Below are 23,518 nucleotides of genomic sequence, written 5' to 3'. Positions count from 1 at the left end.
TCAGATAATCAAAATCCCAAACTGGGCATGATTGCCTGTTATGTGTTCAGATCAGATGCACTTAGCACAGCTTGAGAGACAATTCAGTATGCAGCACAGCTATTGAATGCCTGTATTATTACTGCCGATCAAAGGTATCCTTTATAATTAAAGTGTTCCCCACAGCTGTTTGCTAAGAAACATTGAAGAAACACATCACATTAAAGCAACCATGAAGTATGTTCACAGAAATAAAATTTTCTCTGTGCTGGATAAGGATCCCTATTTTTAGAAAACAATTTTTGTTGACCTGTGGGCTTCCTATGATGAATGAATAAAATGTCTGTGATGTGAACAAATCTGCCTCAGGTTTGTCTTTATAAATCTAAACCCTGGCAGACTGTACAGGCTGAGAAATGGGATGTCATATCCAGGACAGAAGATAGTGGCCACAGCTCCAAGGCATTGAGGAACAAGAGTTGGAACCAATGAAGCAATGGGTTCATTTGGGATTGAACCTCATCCAGAATAAAAACTGCTGATGACCTTCTACTGCTGCACCATGGAGAGTATTTTAACTTACTGCACCTGGGTATGGTTTGCCAATTGCACAGAGGCAGATAGGACAGTGCTCCAGAGGGTTAACTTCATTTCCCAGAGGATCATTGGTTGCCCTCTCCCCTCTTTGGAAGAGCTTTATAGCTCCTGCTGCCTTGAGAAAGTTCAAAACATTCTCAAAGATCCATCTCATTCTGGGCATCCTTTTTTTGAACTATTACCCTCTGGCAGACGGTACAGGACAATAAAAACAAGGACAAATAGGCTGAAAAACAGCTTCTATCTCAGAGCAGTGACTATATTAAATTCTACTGTATAGTGCAATATTAATGCAATATCAGGGGTTTTCAATTCAATTGCATAGAATGTGTCTTTGTGTTTTTATTTTCATAGTTATAATGTACACTGAAGATGGCATTTAATTTTGTTGTACAATGTGCAATGACAGTAAAATAAAATAAACTAAATATCAGTGCCTGTTTCTTCCCATGGAAGATTCACAATAGGAAAATGGCAAACCAGCCAAGGCATGGCCAAATGATGTGTTCCTTGCAGGGACAATATGAAACTGAATATAAGATTTAGATCTTCCCCCACCCATCCACCCCTTCTCTTTTTGTTTCAGCCTTTGGAGAAAATAGAAGTATTCATGTTTAAAGAGGCTTCAATTGAAGATTTGGTCTTCCTTGAATTCATCTCTCTCTTTGTCAGACTCAAGACTTCTTCAGGCATCATAAAACTAGAACATGAATATGACCCTAGTGAGACAGTAATCAAATTGCATCTTTTCTCTGCAGAAGTGTACATGCTGAATGAGAATGTTTGCAGGAGTGTGGTTTTTATATGAACGAATGAATTATTTAAACAAGACATGGAGTAGGGCTTATAATGTTTATCTATTGGCTCCACATGAGCCAAGATTTCTCTCCAGCCAGCATTTGCACTCAGCTGCAAGATACAGACTTTGTTTTGTTCTTGTTAGTTGAGAAGTCATGTCTGACCCATTGCAACTCCATGGACAATGTTCCACCAGGCCTTCCTGTCCTCTACCATCCACCTGAGTTCATTTAAGCTCACGCCTGCTGCTTCAGTGACTCCATCCAGCCACCTCATTCTCTGCCGTCCCTTTCTTTTTTTGCCCTCAATCTTTCCCAGCATTAGGCTCTTCTCCAGTGAGCCTTCCTTCTCATTACATGGCCAAAGTATTTGACAAGCTTCGTTTAAATGACCCTTATCCAGAGTCCTCATGTAGGGATCACTCCAGATTATGGAGTACCTAACTAGGTCTCCAGATGCTGAATGACCACAATCAGGGACATGGTATGAGCTAGAGTATCTTATTGATATGGCTATAACCTGGCTCTTATTAAGCATTCAAAAGTAATTTATGTCCACATGATTTCTTGATATTTGACAAGATGTTTTTTTTTTAATTGCTATACCAACTATTGTCTTTTCTTGGTACAATTGCCTGGAAAAGTTTGTAGTTGAGATCTCCCCATCCTTCAATTGTTCTGTAATTTATCCAAGAATTCCCCCACTCCTGGAACAGATAATGGTAATTGGGGAATCAACAAAGAGTGGTTGACAGGCAAAGTATTATTAAAGGACTGGGAAACTTAACTCTATCCATGATTCTGCACACAAATTTATCCTCTAAAATTTTATTTTATTTTTCAAATGAAGTTTTATTCCTTCTTCCTGAGATTAGGACAGGACAGGACAGGACAGGACAGGACAGGATAGGATAGGATAGGATAAACAGAGTTGGAAGGGACTTGGTGGTCTTCTAATCCAAGCCTCTGCTTAGGCAAGAAACCTTATACCATTTCAGACAATGGTTGTCCAACCTCTTCTTAAAAGCTTTCAGTGTTGGAGCATTCACAACTTCTGGAGGCAAGTTGTTCCACTGATTAATTGTTTTCATTATCAGGAAATTTCTCCTTAGTTCTAGGTTGCTTCTCTCCTTGATTAGTTTCTACCCTTTGCTTCTTGTCTTACCCTCAGGTGCTTTGGAGAATAGTTTAACCTCCTCTTCTTTGTGGCAGCCCCTGAGGTATTGGAACACTGCTATCATGTCTCCCCTAGTCCTTCTTTTCATTAAACTAGACTAGTGAATTTATTTTTATGTATAACACCAGAATTGAAGCATCTACAAGGTTATGACTGATTTCCACAAATATGAGACAAATATAAGGCTGGTTGCAAGAAATGCACACTTTTTCCCTTTTCTAGCAGTCTGATATTTTAGCCTAAGTGGTAGATATTAGTTTTCTTAATATGTGCATTTACAGGAAAACATATTGCATATTTCATGAATATTTAGGTAAAGTAATTTGGCAATGACATTTCCCATGTTAAAATGCAGCAGTTGAGCCAAAATGGTTACATAAACATTACATCCTAATTTTATTCTATTTTACTGAGTTGTAGGGCAGAATGTCACATAAACAACAACTGCTAATAAAGATGTGATCCATATTTAACTGAACCCTAACAACAATTTAGCCACAAAACCCACGGTATATCCTTGTGAATTTATTCCTTTGTTTAGCCTATTGCATACTAGTCGATGCAAAAATAAATTGACATCTGGGGAATACTATAGTCAGGAAGAATGAAATAAAATAATTTGTGTTTCAATTTACTTTTACCTCATTAATTTACACTGTTTCATTACATCAGTTTCCCCCCCTACCCCCTCATTCTTAATACATTTGGCAACAGTAGTGGGAAGGAGAAGTGCTGCATAAAAGAAGTTAAGACATAAGGAAACAGATGGGAGGTGTAATATCCAGAACAGAATGAAGTTTTCACTGCAGCCTTATAAATACGAATATAATCCAACATTTAGTTCAAAATCCGGTCTACTTCCTATTTCGTTCTGTCATTCTGTGCTGACTTGGGAATGGGTAAAATAAATTTGATTTATAACAACCAAGTTCTACATCAAGGGTGTCAAACCTTCGTCATCAGGTGATGTACTGGGACTTTTTTTCCTCTTCACTAAACCAGGCGTGGGTGTGGCCAGTGCGTGACACAACTGGCCCATGGGCTGGGAGTTTGACAGCCCTATTCTAGTATGATTCAATTGATTATTAGTAACCCATGACTATCACTAAGTGTTGTATCTTATGATTCTGGATGAATGTATTCTATTTTTTTTTTATGTACACTGAGAGTATATGCACTAAAGACAAATTCCTTATGTATCCAATCACACTTGGCCAATAAAGAATTCTGTCCTATCCTGTCCTGTCCTATCCCATTCCATTCTATTCCATTCTATTCTATATTAATGAGAGACCATAATAACACTTAGAAAACATGTGACACTCTCACATTCACTTTCAAAAGTAAGAAACTTGTGCATTTCAGAGTTCAATCGGAATTCTAAAGGTGTCACATTCCAAATTACTTTTCGATACTTTCCAACCCAATGATATGTTGAAAAACAAAATAAAAAATTACAGAGGTTCTGGGCTCTATCACCAAAATAACTTTCCAAAATCCAAAGAAAATGGTTTCAATTCAATCATCCAATTGGGCAGTGGCTTAGAATTGCTGCTGTGACCTCCATTCTAAGTCTTCCTTCCACTTCTTTCTTGGGTAAAGCGACCCAAGTAGATATATTATTGGTAAGAATTCCAGGAAAGAATCATTTGCTGCCTGCTTTTAAAATGTGCTATTAAAAAGGTAAAGGTTCCCCTCGCACATATGTGCTAGTCGTTCCCGACTCTAGGGGTCGGTGCTAATCTCTGTTTCAAAGCCAAAGAGCCAGTGCTGTCCAAAGACAACTCTGTGGTCATGTGGCTGGCATGACTAAATGCCGAAGGCACACGGAACGCTGTTGTAGCATTCCCACTAGAGGTGGTTCCTATTTTTCTACTTACATTTTTACATGCTTTCGAACTGCTAGATTGGCAGAAGCTGTGACGAGTAACATATGTGGTGCTAGGGATTCAAACTGCCAAACTGCTGACCTTTCTGATCGAGAAGCTCAGCATCTTAGCCACTGAGCCACTGCATCCCTTAAAATGTGCCATTAGACCTATGGAAATTAGACCTCTAATTCAAATGGAGATCCAAGATCTGGAAAAGGTTTGATTTGAGTCCGCCATTTGAGATTAAAGGGGAAATGGATTTATTTTAAGCCAATTCAAGATTTGTGATTTAGTGTTCACAGGCTATAATGGGGAAGCATTAAAATGCCTGCAGCAGCTTTGTTTTTGGCAGAATCAGATGGAAATAACAGGGATGCTAATCTTTTAGAGATCACTGACCTTGCCAAGTTTCAGCTGGATACTTTCAAAGCTTTAACTGCATTAAAGAAATTGCTCCACATATTTCTAAGGCAGAGAAAACAGCTTCTGAATTGTCCGGCGAAATACTTAAATTGGACTGAACCAGCATAGGAGGTGTCCTGCTCCAACACTGAAATAACCCTTTTTTTAAATGCTTAAAAATAAGTTCTTAATTTTCAACTTTTGGGGGCAACAGAATTGGCATGACACTAAAGGATGGCCATTGCCTTGGCTTTATTTAATGCAGTCTTTGATCACTAGGGAGATTGGCATTCTTGGCCCTTCCTGAATGGCCAGCAGGTCTCATTTGCATCAGGGTTGCAATTAGTTGATGATGTGTGTTAGCTGGTTAACAAAGGCAACAGAAGCAGCTGGCACCTAAAGCTACCCAATACCCAGAGATAAGCAGGTGATAGAAACTGAAACAAAAGTTGTGGGATTTGAAACTCAGCCTTGGAACAGACACCCTAAGGTTGTGTGAATCAGCAAGCATTTGAAATGGTGCCTATAAACATAAACCTGGCCCTGATTTGTTTGGGTCAAGAGACTTAATCCAGCAACAGACATGCAGATTTTCAAAGTAAGGTTTGGTCCAAGAGTACATAACAGATTGCTTAGCTTGGAGCTGATATTCAGGTCACTGAGAACTGAACTGAGGTCCCAGTTTTGTGTTGGCAAGACCATCCCAGAAGTGTAAGCTTCTATTACAGTAGAGTTAAAGCTTGTGGATGGCCATATTCAAGAAACTAAGAACTAAGGAAAATAAACCTTAGCCTTAGGTGAAAGTTTAATGAGATGATAAAACTCATTGACCAGTTGTTCAGATAAAAAATGCCTACCATCACACTGAACATACCATCCCTAACATTCTCCATGTACAGGACTAAAGTTGTAGTGTTATATAGTGTCTGTAGAGACCAAAGTGGCTCCGTGGCTAAGACGCTGAGCTTGTCAATCAGAAAGGTCGGCAGTTTGGCAGTTTGAATCCCTAGTGCCGCGTAGTGGAGTGAGCTCCCATTACTTGTCCCAGCTTCTGCCAACCTAGCAGTTCGAAAGCACGTAAAAAATGCAAGTAGAAAAATAGAAATCACCTTTGGTGGGAAGGTTCCATGTGCCTTCAGCGTTTAGTCAAGCCAGCCACATGACCACAGAGACATCTTTGGAGAGCAGTGGCTCTTCGGCTTTGAAACGGAGATGAGCACCGCCCCCCAGAGTCAGGAACGACTAGCACATATGACCGCAGGGAAACTTTACCTTTACCTATAGTGCCTGTAACAATAGCAGCAGGAAAGCCATCAAATCTATGAAGAACTTCAAAAGGCTTTGACACTTGTTTTGAAGTTACCCAAGTGAATTCACCACTTAAAAGTGTGTCTCTATTTCAATTAATGGACACTTGTTTGTCTACTTATTGAGCTACTTGGTCTTTGAATTTTTAGAGATAAGTTAGTTACCGGGTCTGTTAAATTCTCCTCTCCTCTCCATCAAATTATAAAATAGAATTAAATTTAAGCTTTCCTGAGCAATATTTTTAACAAAACATTTTAAGAAAAATTTTGACACTTTAGTGGACACTTGGCTAACGATAAAAACGAATTGTTGATTTCAAGATACACTGATCAAAAAAGGTTGTTTGTGGGAAGAAGGGAATCAAGCTGTCACAACTCCAGGAGACAAGTTGGAGTTTCACTAGTTCTCAAACTCAATAAACTCTAGCTTATTTTAAGATTGAGTCTCCCTTCCTTTGGATCCCTCCTAGTTTGAGTCTTACCCTCAGGAATAATGGAAAAGGGTGTTATTATCTCTTCCCTAGGACTGTCCTTCAGGTATTAGAAGACTTCTATTATGGAAGCCTTGTGAACATAAATAATTCCTTGAATTATTGCATATTTTAAACTTCAAATCCCTCAACACTTTTGCCATATTTATCTGGGTTCTTTCTGCTCCTCATCACCTTTCTTGTATCAATAACATATTTTAGATGAAGTCTTGTCAGTACAGACTAGAATGGAAGTATTATTTTGCATGGAATCAACATTACACCTCTGTTGATACAGCTAAATATTTGTCTCTTTTGGCTACTACACTGCACTGCTGGCTCATTAAGCAACGATCTACCAGTATACCAAGCTCCTTCTTACAACTACTTTTGATGTGCCAGTTATTATATAACTTGTACCCATGTCCTACCCCCTATCATTGGTGAGTTGCAGGCAGTACACCCAGGTACTGTTCCTGTATGGTGCTCCGGAGGGTGCACCCACCCGCCCAAGCTCCTTCCCTATATTTGAGCTATTTGGCGCTTCCGCTCACGGAGCACACAGTGCCTGCACGACGCTCCGCCAAGCAGTTGGAGCATTGCGGAGGCTTCGCAAGAGGTAAGGACGCATGCATGGGCTGCATGTGTGTGTGTGTTGTGCACGTTCATGTGGTAGATGCCGGGCCCCATTGTACCCTTACCGGTTGCAATGGGATCCAGAACCCACCACTGCTCCCTATGTAGTTCTCACTGGTCAGGCAAGGAAGGTATGTTGCAGTCTCCATCAGCTAAAGAATTCTACCTGGTAGGATTCAGGAAGAGAATGTTCTTTGCCATTGTCCCACCCTTTGGAATGTTTTCACCAGAGGTGGTATTCAGCAGATTCTGACCAGATCTGGAGAACTGCTAGCAGAAATTTTGAGTAGTTCGTAGAACCAGTAAATACCACCTTGATGGTGGCCCCACCCCCATCTATTCTCTGCCTCCCGAGTCCCAGCTGATCAGGAGGGAATGGAGATTTTACAGCATCCTTTCCCCTGCCAGGCCCAACAAGCCACGTCCAACAAGCCAAGCCATGACCACCAAGCCATGCTCACAGATCCGGTAGTAAAAAAATTTGAATTCCACCACTGGTTTTAATCCTCCGCACAAGTGAGGTGAGGCCCCACTCTCCTGGCTTTTTGGACAGGTGTCTAGTTCTGTGTGACTTATTTGGGACTTACAGAAAAACAAACAGACACAGGGCTGGTTGGCATCTTAAAAGCCTTTCCTTCCTTTTTAAATAACTTTCTAATATTGAATTGTTGTCATCCTTCCTCTTTTTTAATTTTAGGTATAGTTTTTAATGTTTTGATATTTGAATTGTACACCAGCCAGAGACTCTCTGTGAGGGAGATGAGCAGTTTTGAAATGTGATAAATAAGTCAATTAATATCAATTTCTTATAACAACTGTACTTTGTTGGATAGAGTAAAATAGTTGAGTCTATTAAGAACTTGGTGAACCTTGAAGCTGTTTTTTTCCAAGTGATAGAAATCTTACTCACCTACCACCAGTAGCTTAGTTTCATCTGCAAATTTGTTGGGCTTCTGTTTCATTACCTTGCATGAGTCATTTATGAATATGGTAAAGAAAACCGAATCCATCAAGTAGCCCACTGGATGCCTATTATTTTCAGGCATGGGAGCTGGCTAAAAGAATTACCAATGGAAAGAAAAATCTACACCTGATTTTCAGCACTGACTTAATGGTGAGTGTTGTTTCCTAATATTCCAGTTAGTACATTTGACAAAGAGGAAAGGAACAAATATGTTTAAACTTTTGGGAGTTCTGCGGCTTATACGGTAATATTCTGGACCCCTCTTTCTTATTAGCGTCACTCTCCCAGATGGTTCTCCATCTTTCAACTTTTCTGGAAGGCTCTGAAGACATATCATGTATGATAACCTGGACTGATATGAAGCTCATGAAGTGGTTGGTTTGAATCTGTTTCTCGCTGCCACAGGAGGCAGAGAAGTCTATGGACTGTTGTAAAGTGGATTTTTAATTTTGTAAAAGGCCCAAGATCATGTGCAAGTTGGGTGGCCTTATAGATCTGTTAAATAAATAAATAAAATTAATTTCAAGCTATATTAATCTATTAATTCTCCTCCTCTGTTATTGTATTTTTTTTTGCTTTGTTAATTAATTTAGCAAATTAAAGTAATAAAATACAAAAGACTATGATAGAAAATATGGTCTATTTTTCCCTAACGCCTCCCTCCAAATTTTTGGGCAGCAACTGCCTCAATTTTAAACAGTAAATCTAACGCTCCCAATACTTTGGAGGGAGGCAGTTTGAGGATTGCCAGTATACCTTAACAAAGAGTTTTGCATGCAGTTTGCCAAAGTATGCACTTCTTTAAGAGCATCAAGACTTTTTTTTTGAAATTCAGTTTTCCCAAATGCAACCTTCTGGTGAATTGTATAGTAGAAAAATGACATGCACTAGAATATTCTGTTCACTGCTGCAGATTTGTGATGCAGCAGTATATATCTTAATGCAGTGGTTCCCAAACTTGGCAACTTTTAAGACTTGTGGACTTCAACTCCCAGAATTCTCCAGCTAGCTCTTCTGGCTGGAGAACTCTGGGAGTTGAAGTCCACAAGTCTTAAAGTTGCCAAGTTTGGGAACCACTGTCTTAATGGGTTACGTGTTTTGTTTCCTGACAATTTTTAATAGATCAGGATTTTTTTAAAAAATGTCTTATTCTAATTTCTCTTATTTCCAGTTTGCTTCCGAACGCTTCTTATCTGTAAAAACATTAATGGTTTACTATTATAACGAGAGAAGTTTCCCAATCTTTCCCACTTTGCGGACCAGCAGGGAAGAGAATGGATGATTCTGTATGTGTGGTAGGTAAGAGGGCATGTGCGCATGCAACTCCATTTGCGCAAGCAGTGGGAACACACACCTGTTCCTCATGGAAATGGCACATGCTCGTCTGCCAATTCTTCAGCCCGGTTCTGAATGTCTCAAAGCCCGGTAGTGGGCTATGGCCCAGGGGAAGTGGACTCCTGTTCTAAAGGAACAGGTCTTTTTATGGCAAATTTCTGAATGAAGGAGTAGAGTAGAACAGAAGAGAACAGAACAGAAGGGTTAGAAGGGACCTTGGAGGTCTTCTAGTCCAACCCCCTGTTTAGGCAGGAAACCCTACACCATTTCAGAGAAATGGTTATCCAACATCTTCTTAAAAATTTCCAGTGTTGGAGCATTCACAACTTCTGGAGGCAAGTTGGTCCACTGATTACCATATTTTTTTGGAGTATAAATCACACCTTTTTTCCTCAAAAAGAGGCCGAAAATCTGGGTGTGTCTTATGCACCGAATACAGTATTTTTTTTTGCCTCCTGAAGCCCCACCCCTTCAACAAAATGGCTGTGCAGGGCCTTATGGAGCCTTTCAGAGAGCTCCTGGGAGCTGGGGAGGGCAGAAATGAGCAAAAAACGGGCCATTTTTGCCTCCCCAGCCCCCAGCAGCACTCTATAAGCCTCCATAAGGGTATGCATGTAATTTTTAGACAAAAAAACGGGCCCATTTTTTTGCGAAAAATGGACCATTTTTGTTTGTTTTGGCCCCCCACCCCCCCAGGAGCACTCTGCAACCCCCCCCTCCAAGGCTATCCATGCCTTTTTTTAAAAAACAGACCTGTTTTTGTGAAAAATGGGCCATTTTTGGGAGGTTTGCAGAGTGCAAAAACTTTTCCCCCCCCTTTTGGAAAGCTCTTTAACTGATTGATGAGAATTACATTGATCAGGTGTTGTGCCAACAGAAATACCTACCTATCTACTGTATTTCTTTCTATCTCTATTTCTTTCTCTCTATCCCTCTATCTACCTACCTACACACACTCTCTCCCTCCCTACCTACTGTATTTTTCTATCTCTCACTATTTCTCTCTTTCTATCCCTTTATCTACCTACCTAACTACTCTCTCTCTCTCCCTACCTATCTAGTGTATTTTTCTCTCTTTCTATTTCTCTCTCTCTATCCCTCTGCTTGCCTGCCTACCTACCTACCTACACACACACACACACTTTTTTCTCTCTCTCTCTCTATCCCTTTATCTACCTACCTACCTAACTACTTTCTCTCTCTCCCTACCTACCCATTGTATTTCTCTCTCTTTCTCTCCCTCTCTATCCCTCTATCTACCTAACTAGTTTTTTTTTTAAAAAAAAAATCGCCTCTTCAAAACCTTGGTGTGTCTTATACTCTGGTGCGTCTTATACTCCGAAAAATACAGGTAATTGTTCTAACTGTCAGGAAATTTCTCCTTAGTTCTAGGTTGCTTCTCTCCTTGATTAGTTTCCACCTATTGCTTCTTGTTCTACCATGCCTTGGAGAAAAGCTTGACTCCCCCTTCTTCATGGCAGCCCCTGAGATATTGGAACACAGCTATCATGTCTCCCATAGTCCTTCTTTTCATTAAACTAGACATACCCAGTTCCTGCAATCGTTCTTTATATGTTTTATAATAATCCTTGTTGCACTTCTCTGCACTCTTTCTAGAGTCTCATTTGGATGCAGTATTCCAAATGTGGTCGATTACTGCTAAGAAAATGTAAACCTTCAGGAGAGCCATAAATATTGTTTCTAAATTGGATTAATTTCCTCATCGTTGCCTATGCACAGTAGCTATTTTTCCTCGGCACTTGAAATGGCATTTCCAAAGCCGTGGTGGCACAGTGGGTAGAATGCAGTGTTGCAGGCTAATTCTGCCTTCCACTGCCAGGAGTTTGATCCTGACTGGATCAGGTTGACTCAGCCATTCATCCTTCTGAGTGTGGTGGCCCATCGGCTGCCAGCAGAGCTAACTGCATAGTCAGACTAGGAGGAGGTGGAGGGAGAGCCTGGGCTGGCTTCAGAGTCTTTGGAAGGTTCTGATAAGGAAACAGCATCAGGGACAGAGAAAGAGCCAGAGCCTCTTGTCCTCCCCCAGGTGGAGAGGCAGCTGTCTTTAGGGCCTGGGCTGAATGAATGGAAGGAACAGATGGGGCCCATCCCAAATACACGTATGTGCAGAGAGGAAAGGAGAGAAGAGCAAAGGAAACCAGTAAGGCGGCTCTCAGGGAAAGGTAGACACAGATTTCCTATTTATTTCCCTGGCTGGAAAATAAATAGGAAAGGTTTGGGAGTGGCCGGTTGTCGTAGACAACAGTTTGTTTCTAGTATATACAAAGCAATTCGGATTTCTTGGATAAACCCAGGTTTGTTGGGACTAAATTATGTTTGATTTTTTGTTTAACCCTGTGAATAAAAGACTGTTACTGTGCTGCTATAAACAGGGGTTGTTTTACTCAGAAGTAAATCATATTATCACTACGAAGGCTGGGTCAGAACACTGAGGTAAGTAAAATGAGGACCCAGATTTTTGGAGGGGCAATATGCTGACTCTCTGTAAACCGCTTAGAGAGTGAACTAGGAAGCAGTAGAGAAGTCTAAGTGCTATTGCAGAGCAATATTTATTTCATCCTTTACGTGTCCTTGCCTCCATCTGTGGCCACCTATACATGGTAGTCATTTTTCCTTGGCATTTCAAATGAGAGAAAATTCCAAAGTGTTTGTTTCTAGCTGAAAATCTGGTACTCTTATCATTAATATTTTTGCTATAAAAAAATACAGGATTTTTTTTTAAAAAAAAAATGATTGTAATTTAAAAATTATACTGTCTTTTCCTTGGCAGCTTTCCAGTGATTTGGCCCTATGCATTTATAGCTAACACTCCTCCTCCTCAGAACCTCTCCCCTCTCTCATGCGGCCTCTCTTTTTTAAAGATGTGCTGGTTTCTAAATAAAAACATGCCAATTCAGTGTTATTAATTCTCTTCAGCTTTAATTGGATCTGACCCATTTCTATCTCTCCCTCTCTTTCGTCTTTATTCCTCACCAGCTTTCATAATGCGGCAAACCATACAGCAATTAAGAAAAACACTAAAGCCACAAACAATATCGTGGGCTCACCTGCCCCAGGGAGAGAGTGAAGAAAGAAAATGAAATTGTCCACAGGGCTTGGCTAGTGGGGAAAAAAACTGACCATAGTTTGTTCACAATTCATAAAGCTACACTTTTTAAAATAATTCTCAGGTCAGATGTACGGGATGGAAATTATTCACACATGATGCTGTGGAACGCTACCTCCCACCCCTAGAAGAATGAAATATTTTGAGGAATAGTAAAAAAGGCAGATTATTCTATTCCCCAAAGGGAGAAATGGGGAAACATGTTTTTTTAGAGGCAGAAAGAACCCCCCCCCCTTTCCTTAATAGCCCACAGCAGATGTCAGCACTTAGGAGATAAAGAGATAGTTCTATTCATAGGCAAAGCAAATACTGCAGGCAGAAATTCATTTAAGACAAGATATTGTGACACTCCCAGCAGCAAGGTCTGAACCAAGGCAGAAGGTAGGATTAGCCCTCACTCAAGAGCCCAAACAGGGTGAAAGCCATTAAGCCACAATAGAAATTACCCAACACCCTTTCATAATACAAACCCCTTCATTGCATCACCCCAGCAAACTTCAACCAAACCTGGAAGCTCATACAACCTATAGAGCCAAATATGACTCCTACATAACCCCTACAACAGCCAATAGAATACATGTTCTTGCACAGGAACAGGAAACTCAAATGCAAGGCCCAAAAGAAGATATAAAAAACCCCACTCTCAACTCCATGTTGTTAGCTGCCCAGAATCACCCATGTAGTTCTGCTTCATCATTAAACCATCTTTCCAATCAGACTCCATGTTTCCAGTGTCATTCTCCCAGCTTGGAACTAAACCAGATGGATATTTCTTCACGCAATGCAAAAGCAAATTCAGAGAAATGGATGCACCCTGGAATCAAAAATAAATAAATAGCCCAATCTATTTCCCAAGCTACACAAGGATAGTTTTGTTGCCTGCTTCTCCAGGGCAGCTGTGAAATACACAGAGTACAACCCAGCAATGGCAAAATGACAAAGCTGATACTCTTTGTTTTAATGTTAAAATCTAGCTAATGCAAGGATTTTATACTCTTGATGATGGTGCACCTAATTAAAGCTGATTGGCTATGTTTCTCCATATTCCCTAAGAGGCTGATCTTAGATATCCAGAAAGGGGTTAATTCTGGCTGCACAGGGCCAAGCCTTAAGAATTTAAGAAATGCATAAAAAGCTAGAATTGAGAAGTCAGCAACAGGCAGCAAGTGCCGCCTCTGCAAGGAAGCTAAAGAAACTGTGGATCATCTAGCTAGTTGCTGCAAGAACACCCAAACCAACTACAAACAACAAAGTATGCATGAGAAAGTAGCAACAATGGTACATTGGAATATCAGCAAGAGATACTATTTGCCTGTAACCAAGAATAACAAAATAGACAAAGTAATAAAAAATGAAGACGATAAAGTGCTTTGGGACATTGAAATTCAAACAAACAAGCACCTGCCATATTACACTCCAAGGCTAAAAATTGTTGATAAGAAAGACAAAAGGGTCTGGAGAGTGGATGTTGCAGGATCTGGAGATCAGATCAGAAGAGAAGAGAAAGAACTGGGGGGGGGGGTTTTTCACAAAATTCAAAGACTTGCAGATAGAAGTAGAATGACTATGGAATAGGAAAACAAAGACAGTATCAATAGTAATTGGTGCCTTGGGTCCAATCTGAAAACATCTGGAACATTACTTAAACACCATCAACACTGACAAATTTATCATCCGTCAACAACTATCATCCGTCAACGGCCGCGCGAGTGATCATGGGCGCACCACGGTTCGCCCATATAACACCGATCCTCCCTGAGCTGCGCTGGCTACCTGTTGATCGTCGGGTGCACTTCAAGGTTTTACTTACCACCTATAAAGCGCTCCATGGTAGTGGATCTGGCTATCTGAGAGACCGCCTCCTGACAATTACCTCCCTGCGTCCCATCAGATCGCACAGAGTAGGCCTCCTCCGAATTCCATCCGCCAGTCAGTGCCGACTGGCGACTACGCGGAGGAGAGCCTTCTCAGTTGCAGCTCCGACACTATGGAACAACCTCCCCGTGGAGATCCGTACCCTCACCACAGTCCAGGCCTTCCGCACAGCCCTCAAGATCTGGCTATCCCGTCAGGCCTGGGGATAGGATTACTCTCACCCCGCCCGAATGTTGAGTGAATGTTGTGTTTTTATGGATAATTTTCTTTTATTCACGATTCTTTTTCTTTTTAAGTCTTGTCTTGCACTCCCTTCCCCTCATTGTTGTAAGCCGCCCTGAGTCCCCTCAGGGAAAAGGGCGGCATATAAATCCTCAATAAAATCTAAAAAAATCTAAATCTAAACTAAAGGCAGATTTACATGGAACAGAATACACCCTCCAATGTATCCTTGAGCGCCATCAAATAACATCTGCCTATCTCTTGGTCCTTGGGAAGGATTAAATAAGTGGACAAAAAAGGCAAATTCATTCAAATCATCTGGCTGACTATATATGATCAACCATAATTTTGGCATGGCACCCCAGTGTGCCAATAACCACTGGGAACACCACAGCAAATTTATGCCACAATCTTTCTGTTTCAAGTTTTGCATCTTGATAACTTATCTTCAATTCCTTCTCTTCAATTCTGGTATTAAAAAGCATTGACAAATCAGTGCTTCCTTCTTTTCAACTACAGTTAAATATGGTGTTTTATGCACCAAGTCTTTTTCAGTTTGTATTCAGAAATCCTACAATATTTTAATCTGCTTCTTTTCCACTACTTTTTCAACTCTATTTTCCCACCAATTTTCCATTAGTGGTGTATGATAATTTTTATAGATGCTTCAGTAAATCATTTTGGCAACTGTGATATCTTATTGTTTATAATCCATTTCTGTGATCTTCTTACATGAGCTGAATAGTTGCTTTACAATTTCTTCTACCTCTGTACAATCTGCACTTCAAATAATGACATTTTTTTTTCAAAATTTTGCTTCCTGAAAATGTTATAGTGATTAGACCAGAGGTGGTATTCAGTATGTTCTGACGAATTCTGGAGAACTGGTAGCGGAAATTTTGAGTAGTTCAGAGAACTGGTAAATACCACCTCCGACTGGCCTGCCCAGTGGTGGGTTCCGAATCCCGTCGCAACCGGTACACTGCGCACGGGGCCAGGAGTCCTGGTCGGGCGCACACACTGCCCACACTGCACACGCCACTGCCTTGCGTCACCCAGCTGCTCAGCAGTGGTTGCACAGGCACCGCACGCTGTGCACGCGTGCATAATTGGCCAGTCGCGTTATAAATAGCCATAGAACGAGGGCAGGCAGGTGGGCCCAATGAGACACCGTACCAGTACGGTAGCCACTGCTCCCGGCTACTACCAGTTTGCCCATACCGGGCCGTACCACCCGGAACCCACCACTGGCTTCGCCCCATCTATTCTCTGCCTCCCGAGTCCCAGCTGATCGGGAGGAAATGGGGATTTTGCAGTATCCTTTCCCTGCCACACCCACCAAGTCATCCCAGGCCCACCAAGCCACGCCATGCCCACCAAGTGACGCCCACAGAACCGGTAGTAAAAAAAAATTGAATCCCACCACTAGATTAGACCCCTTCAAACTAAGCACAAATATAATTTCAGAATTCCTGTATCACAAAGGAATCTTGAGAAATATGAAATTAACTTTTAATGGCTATAATGCATTTAATCATATAATATTTCCAACATGCTTCATGAGTTCAACAGAGCTAAAAATGTAGAAAAACATAGCAATGCATCTTGCTACATTGTCCAATAATAGCCTGCATTGATGAATTCCAGTTGCCCCAAGAGTGTTTTTCCATTGTGGCAATCAACAGCTGAAACCTTTCTCAGCGTTCATCATTGACTGCCCCTAGATTTTCGGGACAGAAGTTCAAATATGAATGCAGAAAATGAATCTTCGGTGTCATGTTGTACTTCATGGTTTTGTATGCTATAAGAAGTTTGTCAACCAGCTGAACATAGTTTGTTGCTCTATTGTTGCAAAAAAAAAAAATCCATAACAACACCCTCAAATGCTTTCCAGGTGATTTTCTCTGGCCCCACTAACAGCTCTTCTAATCACTTGTAATTGATGGCATATCTGATCTTTGGACCAACAAAAATGCCTTCCTTAATTTAGATATCTGTTGTTTGGAAACATCTGTTTTGAAGAATCAAAACCATCTTCCTTTTTTCAGTACTTTCGCAGCTTTTTTCATCAATCCAAGTTTATGTGTCATGTTTTTCTATCCTGGAACTATCCTCTTCCTTCTTCCCCCTTCCTCCTTCCTCTTCCTCTTCTTTCCCTTTCCCTTCATCCTCCTCCCTTCTCTCTCTCTCTCTCTCTCTCTCTCTCTCTCTCTCTCTCTCTCTCTCTCTCTCTCTCTCTCTCTCTCTCTCTCTCTCTCTCTCGTTCCCTTTCTCTCAAAGAGAGAACCTACCACCACCACTCACTCCACACACACTTCAAGACAGCATCCTAGATTGTGGTCAAAAACTGCAGTGATTCATTTGGGCTGATGATAATACATTGCAAGTGTGTGGACAATGAACAATTACTAAACAAGCTGTTCTAAACCCAAAGATGCTTTTTCAAGAAGCAACTGGACTTTCTGGGTTTTTTTTTTTCTTTGAAGACATTTTGCTTCTCATCCAAGAAGCTTCTTGGATGAGTTGAAGAAATTTCTTGGATGAGAAGTGAAACATCTTCAAAGAAAAACCAGCTGTCTCTTGAAAAGGCACCTTTGGGACAACCATGACCCGGATGACTGAGAATCTCCATAGACATCCATAGTATCTCAACCTGAAGTCTGGAAGATAGCACTCTGAACCAGGGGCGAAATCCAGCAGGTTCTGACAGGTTCTGGGCAACTGGTAGTGGAAATTTTGAGTAGTTTGGGGAACTGGCAAATACCACCTCTGGCTGGCCCCAGAGGTGGTGGGAATGGAGATTTCACAGTATCCTTCCCCTGCCATGCCCACCAACCACACCTACAGAACTGGTAGTAAAAAAAAATTGAATTTCACCACTGCTCTGAACCAACCTTGGCTGGTCATGAAAAAACTCTTGTTGAGTTGACCTGGCTAGTCCTTGGGTAAGAAGTCCCTAGGTCACCTCAGGGGGGAGGGAGCACAAATTCATTCTGCTATTTAGGAGTAAAGTATAGCCAAGTTTGACTACCACTGGTTTTCAGGATTCTTCAGCTATGCTGATTGTGAAGCACTCTGGTCTGATTTGTAAAAAGAGGCTGAGAGGAACAAGGGAATTAACCATTTCTGTGACTTTTCTGATGATTAGTCCCAGGCAAACAAACAAACAAAACCCAGCAAAACAGACCACATCCCTCCCCACAGTTGCTTAGCAACCTTGTCCTTCTTTGTTATTGCAAAATCCCTTCCACTGGCAATGCCCCCACTTTGTCATTCTTTTGCCTGGAATGATTCACCTGAATAAGCTGCTGGACCCCAGAGGCAAAAAGCTGTGTCCAGACATCCAAATTCCCAGAACTGGGCAATTTATGAAATAAATTGCAAGGAAATGTTACAGAATGTCCCCACATGTTCAGTAGTTGGGGGAGGGAATATCTTCAGCTCTTTAAAAAGAAAGGACAGGTGGCATAATCTTGTTGATTATGGTGATCTGTGCAGAATCTGAAAAGCAACGCACGCACAATCATGGGGCAGTTTCTTTTTCTTCTTTGCATTTACGTAGCCAAATGTCTTAGATCTGGACCCAATTAGAATAGTAGAAATCAGCTAATTATAGACGTGATCCTTTTGATTAGGTCCTTGTTGCCCTAGGAAATTAAGTCCTGCAAATGTCATCAGCTGTATTTCTGTTTATTCTATGCTAATTCTTTCTCGCTCACAGTCTTTTTCCAACCACTCTGACCTTCCCAAAACGAGGTCTTTTTAGTTAAAACAACCAAATCATCACCTATCCCTCTGATTTTTTTTTTTAAAAATTCAGCCCTGCAATCTTTTGAATTTTTTTTTTTGCCTTCCTGAGTGTGTACACCTAATTACACCTTATCTTTCATGCCTGGGGAACATAAATGCCCACAAACTAATTTTAATTTTAAGTACCTGGGGCAAAGGGAAAAAAGGAAAGGCTCGGATATGTGGACCAAATTTAAGCTGAGGATTCAAATATCACAATAACAGAGTAGAAAAGGACCTTGGAGGTGTTCTAGTCAAATCACCTGCTCAAACAGGAGACCCTCTAAGTTCGTGATGGCAAACCTATGGCACATGGGCCCAAAGTGGCACGCAAAGTCATGTTGCCTGGCACACACAGCCTTGCCTGTTTGTCTTCTGGGTTTCTGGCTGGCATGCATGCACACACGACTATCACTGTCCTTCGAGGGTGTGGCAGTGCCTAAAACCAGTGTACGCGTATGCACCAGCCAGCTGATTGTTGGGTGTGCGTGCGTGCCAGAACCGAGAAGTTTGGCTTTTCCAGATTGTGATCTCTTCATGTGCACAGCAGTGCCAAAAAATGGCATGGGCATGTGCACGAGCCAGATGATCATTGGGCACACATGCATGCTACAACCCGGCAGTTCGGCTTTTCTGGAGTGCAGCCCCAATAAGTGCATGCATGATGTTTCTGTGTAACTTTTGGCACTCGGTGCCAAAAAGATTCATCATCACTGCCCTATACCGTTTCAGACAAATGGCTGTGCATTCTCTTCTTAAAAACCTCCACAACTTCTGAAGACAAGCCATTCCACGGGTTAATTATTCTCATTGTTCAGATATTTCTCTTTAGTTCTAGGTTGGTTCTCTCCTTGATTCATTTCCATCCATGGTTTCTTGTCTTGCCTTCAAGTGCTTTGGGGGGAAAAAAAACCCTCTTCTTTGTGGCAGCCCCTGAAATATTAGAACGCTGCTATCATATCTCTCCTAGATTTTCTTTTCACTAGACTAAACATACTCAATTCCTGCAATCATTCTTCATATGTTTTAGTCTCCAGACCCTTAATCATCTTTGCTGTTGTTTGCTGCACACTTTCCAAAGTCTCATCTTTTTATATATATTTTGGTGACCAAAACTGGATGCAATATTCCAAGTGTGGCCTTACTAAGGCTATATAAAGTGGTGCTAATACTTCATATGATCTTGATTCTGTCCCTCTGTTAATGAAGCCTAGCACTGCACTGACTTTTTAAGCTGTTGCCGCACATTGCTTATAGCAAAAGGATTCTTCTTCTTCCCAGTTTTTTTTTTTAAAAAAAGCAGATGAGGGAAAACAAGATCATCTGTCTGGACCCCGCACTGCATATCAGACATTAATACAATTGAGAGAACCCAGAGACATTTCATGAGAAGAGTCCTTCACTCCTCAGCTCACAACAGAATACCTTATGTCACCAGGTTTGAAATTTTGGGCTTAGATAACTTAGAACTATGGCACCTTCGGTCTGACCTGAGTGTAGTACACAAAATTATCTGCTACAATGTTCTACCTTTCAATGACTACTTCAGCTTCAACCACAACAATACACAAGCTCACAATAGACACAAACTTAAGGTAAACTGCTCCAAACCTGATTGCAGAAAATATGACTTTGCAACAGAGTTGTCAATGCCTGGAATGTACTACCTGACTCTGTGGTTTCTTCCCCAAACCAGTGGTGGGTTATGACCAGTAGGCCCCAGTACGGGCGTATTGGTGCATGCCGGGAGCACCAGATACCATTCCGGTACGGTGCTGTGGAGGGTCCAGCTGCCTGCCTGCGCTCCTTACCGGTATTTGAGGTTTTTGGGGCTTCCGTGCATGCACACGGAGCATACGGTGCCTACGTGATGCTATGCTGAGCCGCTGGAGCATCACGGGTGGTAAGTATGAACGCTGCATGCATTCATGTGATGGACGCCTGGCCTTGTTGCACCGTACCAGTAGCACCAGGATCTGGAACCCACCACTGCCCCAAGCCCCCAAAACGTTAACCTTAGACTTTCTACTGTTGACCTCACCCCATTCCTAAGAGGTTTGTAAGGGGCATGCATAAGCACATCAATGTGCCAACCGTCCATGTCCTATTGTCCCCACTTATTTGTATCCATTTCCTGTATTCATAATCATGTTTATACTTATATCTGTTATCTTATACATGCTTGATAAAATACATAAATAAAAGAGGCTTGTTATTACATTAGAGCAAAAGTTTCATTTGATTGAATAGCATGAGGGTTTGGCATAGTATCACTAGAATAGGACAGGATTGTCAATCTAGATCAGCTGCCATGTACAGATCAATAGTTCAAACAATGCACTGGGGATTTCAGCTATTAATGTGAGGAGGAGGAGGAGGAGGAGGAGGAGGAGGAGGAGGAGGAGGAGGAGGAGGAGGAGGAGGAGGAGGAGGAGGAGGAGGAGGAAGAGGAGGAGGAGGAGGAGGAGGAGATTGTCCAGTTTGCTATTTCAGAACAAAGAGTTATGTAGTATTTTTCTAACCCTCTTTAGCAATTTCTCACCTATTGCTCTATGTTGTTATTGCTTTCATTGCCTTTCAGTTGCCTAGCTGCCTTTCAGATTCTGATAATCTAACACACATCTGATTAGCTGTCTGGAATCCTGCTATCATACTATTCCATCATGCTGAGTCTGGATTTAAAAATTAATATTGTTTGAACAAATTTCAATTATTTTATTATAATTTATTGAACCAGACACTGGGTAGGCTTTTATACCCAACAAATCATGTTATGCTTAGTCTGATATGAGAACCTAGCCAATATGATTTCAGTCACGAGATAGGATCAACCATGGGTGAATCCAGAAAGTAGGGGTAAAAGGAAAGAGAAGAGCAAAAGTTGAAAGAGCTTGGGGCAGCATTTAGAACTCATGATTTGTTAGAATATAGAATAACTGAGTTGGAAGGGACCTTGGAGGTCTTCTAATCCAACCCTCTGCTTAGGCAGGAATTCCTATATACCATTTCAGACAAATGGATATCCAACATCTTCTTAAAAACTTCCAGTGTTGGAGCATTCACAACTTCTGGAGGCAAGCTGTTCCACTGATTAATTGTTCTCACTGTCAGGAAATTTCTCCTTAGTTCTAGGTTGCTCCTCTCCTTGATTAGTTTCTACCCTTAACAAGGGTGTAACCGTACCTTAACAAAACAAAATTGTCTCTAACAATTTGTTTATGAAATAGCCAACCTACAATCCTTTCTCTACCTCTGATATCGGCTGACAGAGTGGACATGCTCCTGGTCCTCTCTATAAAACAATGTCATCTGATGGGACCCAGGAGTTTTTCCGTCTCTATCATGGCACCTGCCATATAGAACAGGATACCTGCTTAAAATTGATATAGCCTCAACCACCTAAGACATAAAAACCTAGTTCTTCTCCTGGTCATTGAGCTACAATGTTTGAGGAGCTCATTCCATATGAGTTATACAATTGTGGTTGGCCTTGGATGATATTCCCTGCTTTAATTACTTTTATCATTTTCATCTGGATATTAGCTAGTGACAATTATGGTATGTGAGTCAGTCAGCTGTATAAATTGAATAAATTATGAAACAAAAATTAAGCTAAAATTAGGGAAATGCTTGAAAATAGCTTTTCATACCACAACACCACAATTTTGTGGGAGGGATTGTTAGTACTTCTATGAACCTGCTTTTTTAAAATACTGAAAACGATCACAGCTTTCAGATCCGTGCCCTCAGCAATACTCAAGACCTTGCTTATGATTGCTGGCTTAATTTATTTATTTACCTATCTATCATTTTTATAGACCATTCACCCTCATAAAACCAGCCCAGGGCAATTAATCTTAGGTCAATCTAGCAAAACTTTGGACAAAGCAAACAATTTTGTTAAAATTGCCAGGAGAGCAAAGATCTTTGTTCAGGGGGATTATATTCTCCAATAGTGATGTTGGAGATAAATGACAGGTTATTGGAAAAGGGGCTTATAATAATAGCGAGAAAAAGCAATGGCTGAAGAAGACTGGAGGCAGTGAAATGAAGAAGTCTGAATGTATTTCTTTCAGAGGTGGGTTGCTCCCGGATTGGCCCGGATCAGACGAACCGGTAGTGGCGGCGGTGGGAAGTTCCTCCCACCTGCCCAGACGCTTCTGTGCATGTGCAAAAACGCTGTGTGCATGCGCAAGCGCACAAGCGAACTGGTAATAAAAAAATGGAAAGCCACCACTGATTTCTTTGTTATACTGAAGACCAAACAGTTGCTTGTATCTCATATAGCTGTTCTGTTTTTGATAGTATGTGGTTTTATATAGGTCTGGATTAAGGGAAACGTGAATGAAACTCAATTATTTATTCAGTTGTTCATTCGTTCATTCATTCATTCATTTTAACTCATTTATTTAATTTTTATAGCCACCCATCCCAGCCAAGTGACTCTGGATGACTTACAATTCTAAAACAGTTAAAACAATTAAAAACAATAAAAACAGCCAATACATAAATAAATACAGCAGCACAAATAGTGAACCAACCAAAGGGAAAGCCAAGAACAAGAGCCTTTAACACATTCTGAGTCCCAGGGATGGGTACATAGCCTATTTTGTAAACCATATGAAAGGCCAGCAGGGTTTGGGCCCATTCTGATCTTTGAAGGGAGAATATTCTATAAAACAGGAGCTACAACAGAGAAAGTCCATCTTCTAGCTTCTGCCAGTCAATGCTCTCTGGCTGATGGGATCTGCAGCATGTCCATCCGAAGCATGATCTGCTAGATTGAATTGGACAAGTAGAAACTCTTGGAAAAAGATGGTCCCTCAGGTCATCCAATCCCAAATCATTGAGGTGACAACCAGAACCTTCAAATTGCACCATAGTTACAAATGGTAGCCAGCTTACACGGTGGTGTGTTACATGTGCTGTGCATCATGCTTTAGAGATAAGCATGAATAAGGCATCAAATT

At 41.1% G+C, this 23,518-nt stretch overlaps 1 protein-coding gene across 1 annotated transcript in view; it reads right to left on the bottom strand.

The window, feature by feature from the left end:
* Positions 1-15,978, bottom strand: part of MDGA2 (MAM domain containing glycosylphosphatidylinositol anchor 2) — a 448,026-nt gene extending 432,048 nt beyond the window's left edge. Inside the window, exon 1 of the mRNA XM_032214074.1 lies at positions 15,936-15,978. Coding sequence (XP_032069965.1) covers positions 15,936-15,978 — 43 coding nt within the window. The remainder of the gene's footprint in view (positions 1-15,935) is intronic.
* Positions 15,979-23,518: the final 7,540 nt, after the last annotated feature.

The sequence above is a fragment of the Thamnophis elegans genome, chromosome 1 (assembly GCF_009769535.1).
Source record: "Thamnophis elegans isolate rThaEle1 chromosome 1, rThaEle1.pri, whole genome shotgun sequence".
Lineage (NCBI taxonomy): Eukaryota > Metazoa > Chordata > Lepidosauria > Squamata > Colubridae > Thamnophis > Thamnophis elegans.
The sequence above is the reverse complement of the archived record's forward strand: the minus strand, read 5'-3'. Positions and strand labels throughout refer to the sequence as shown.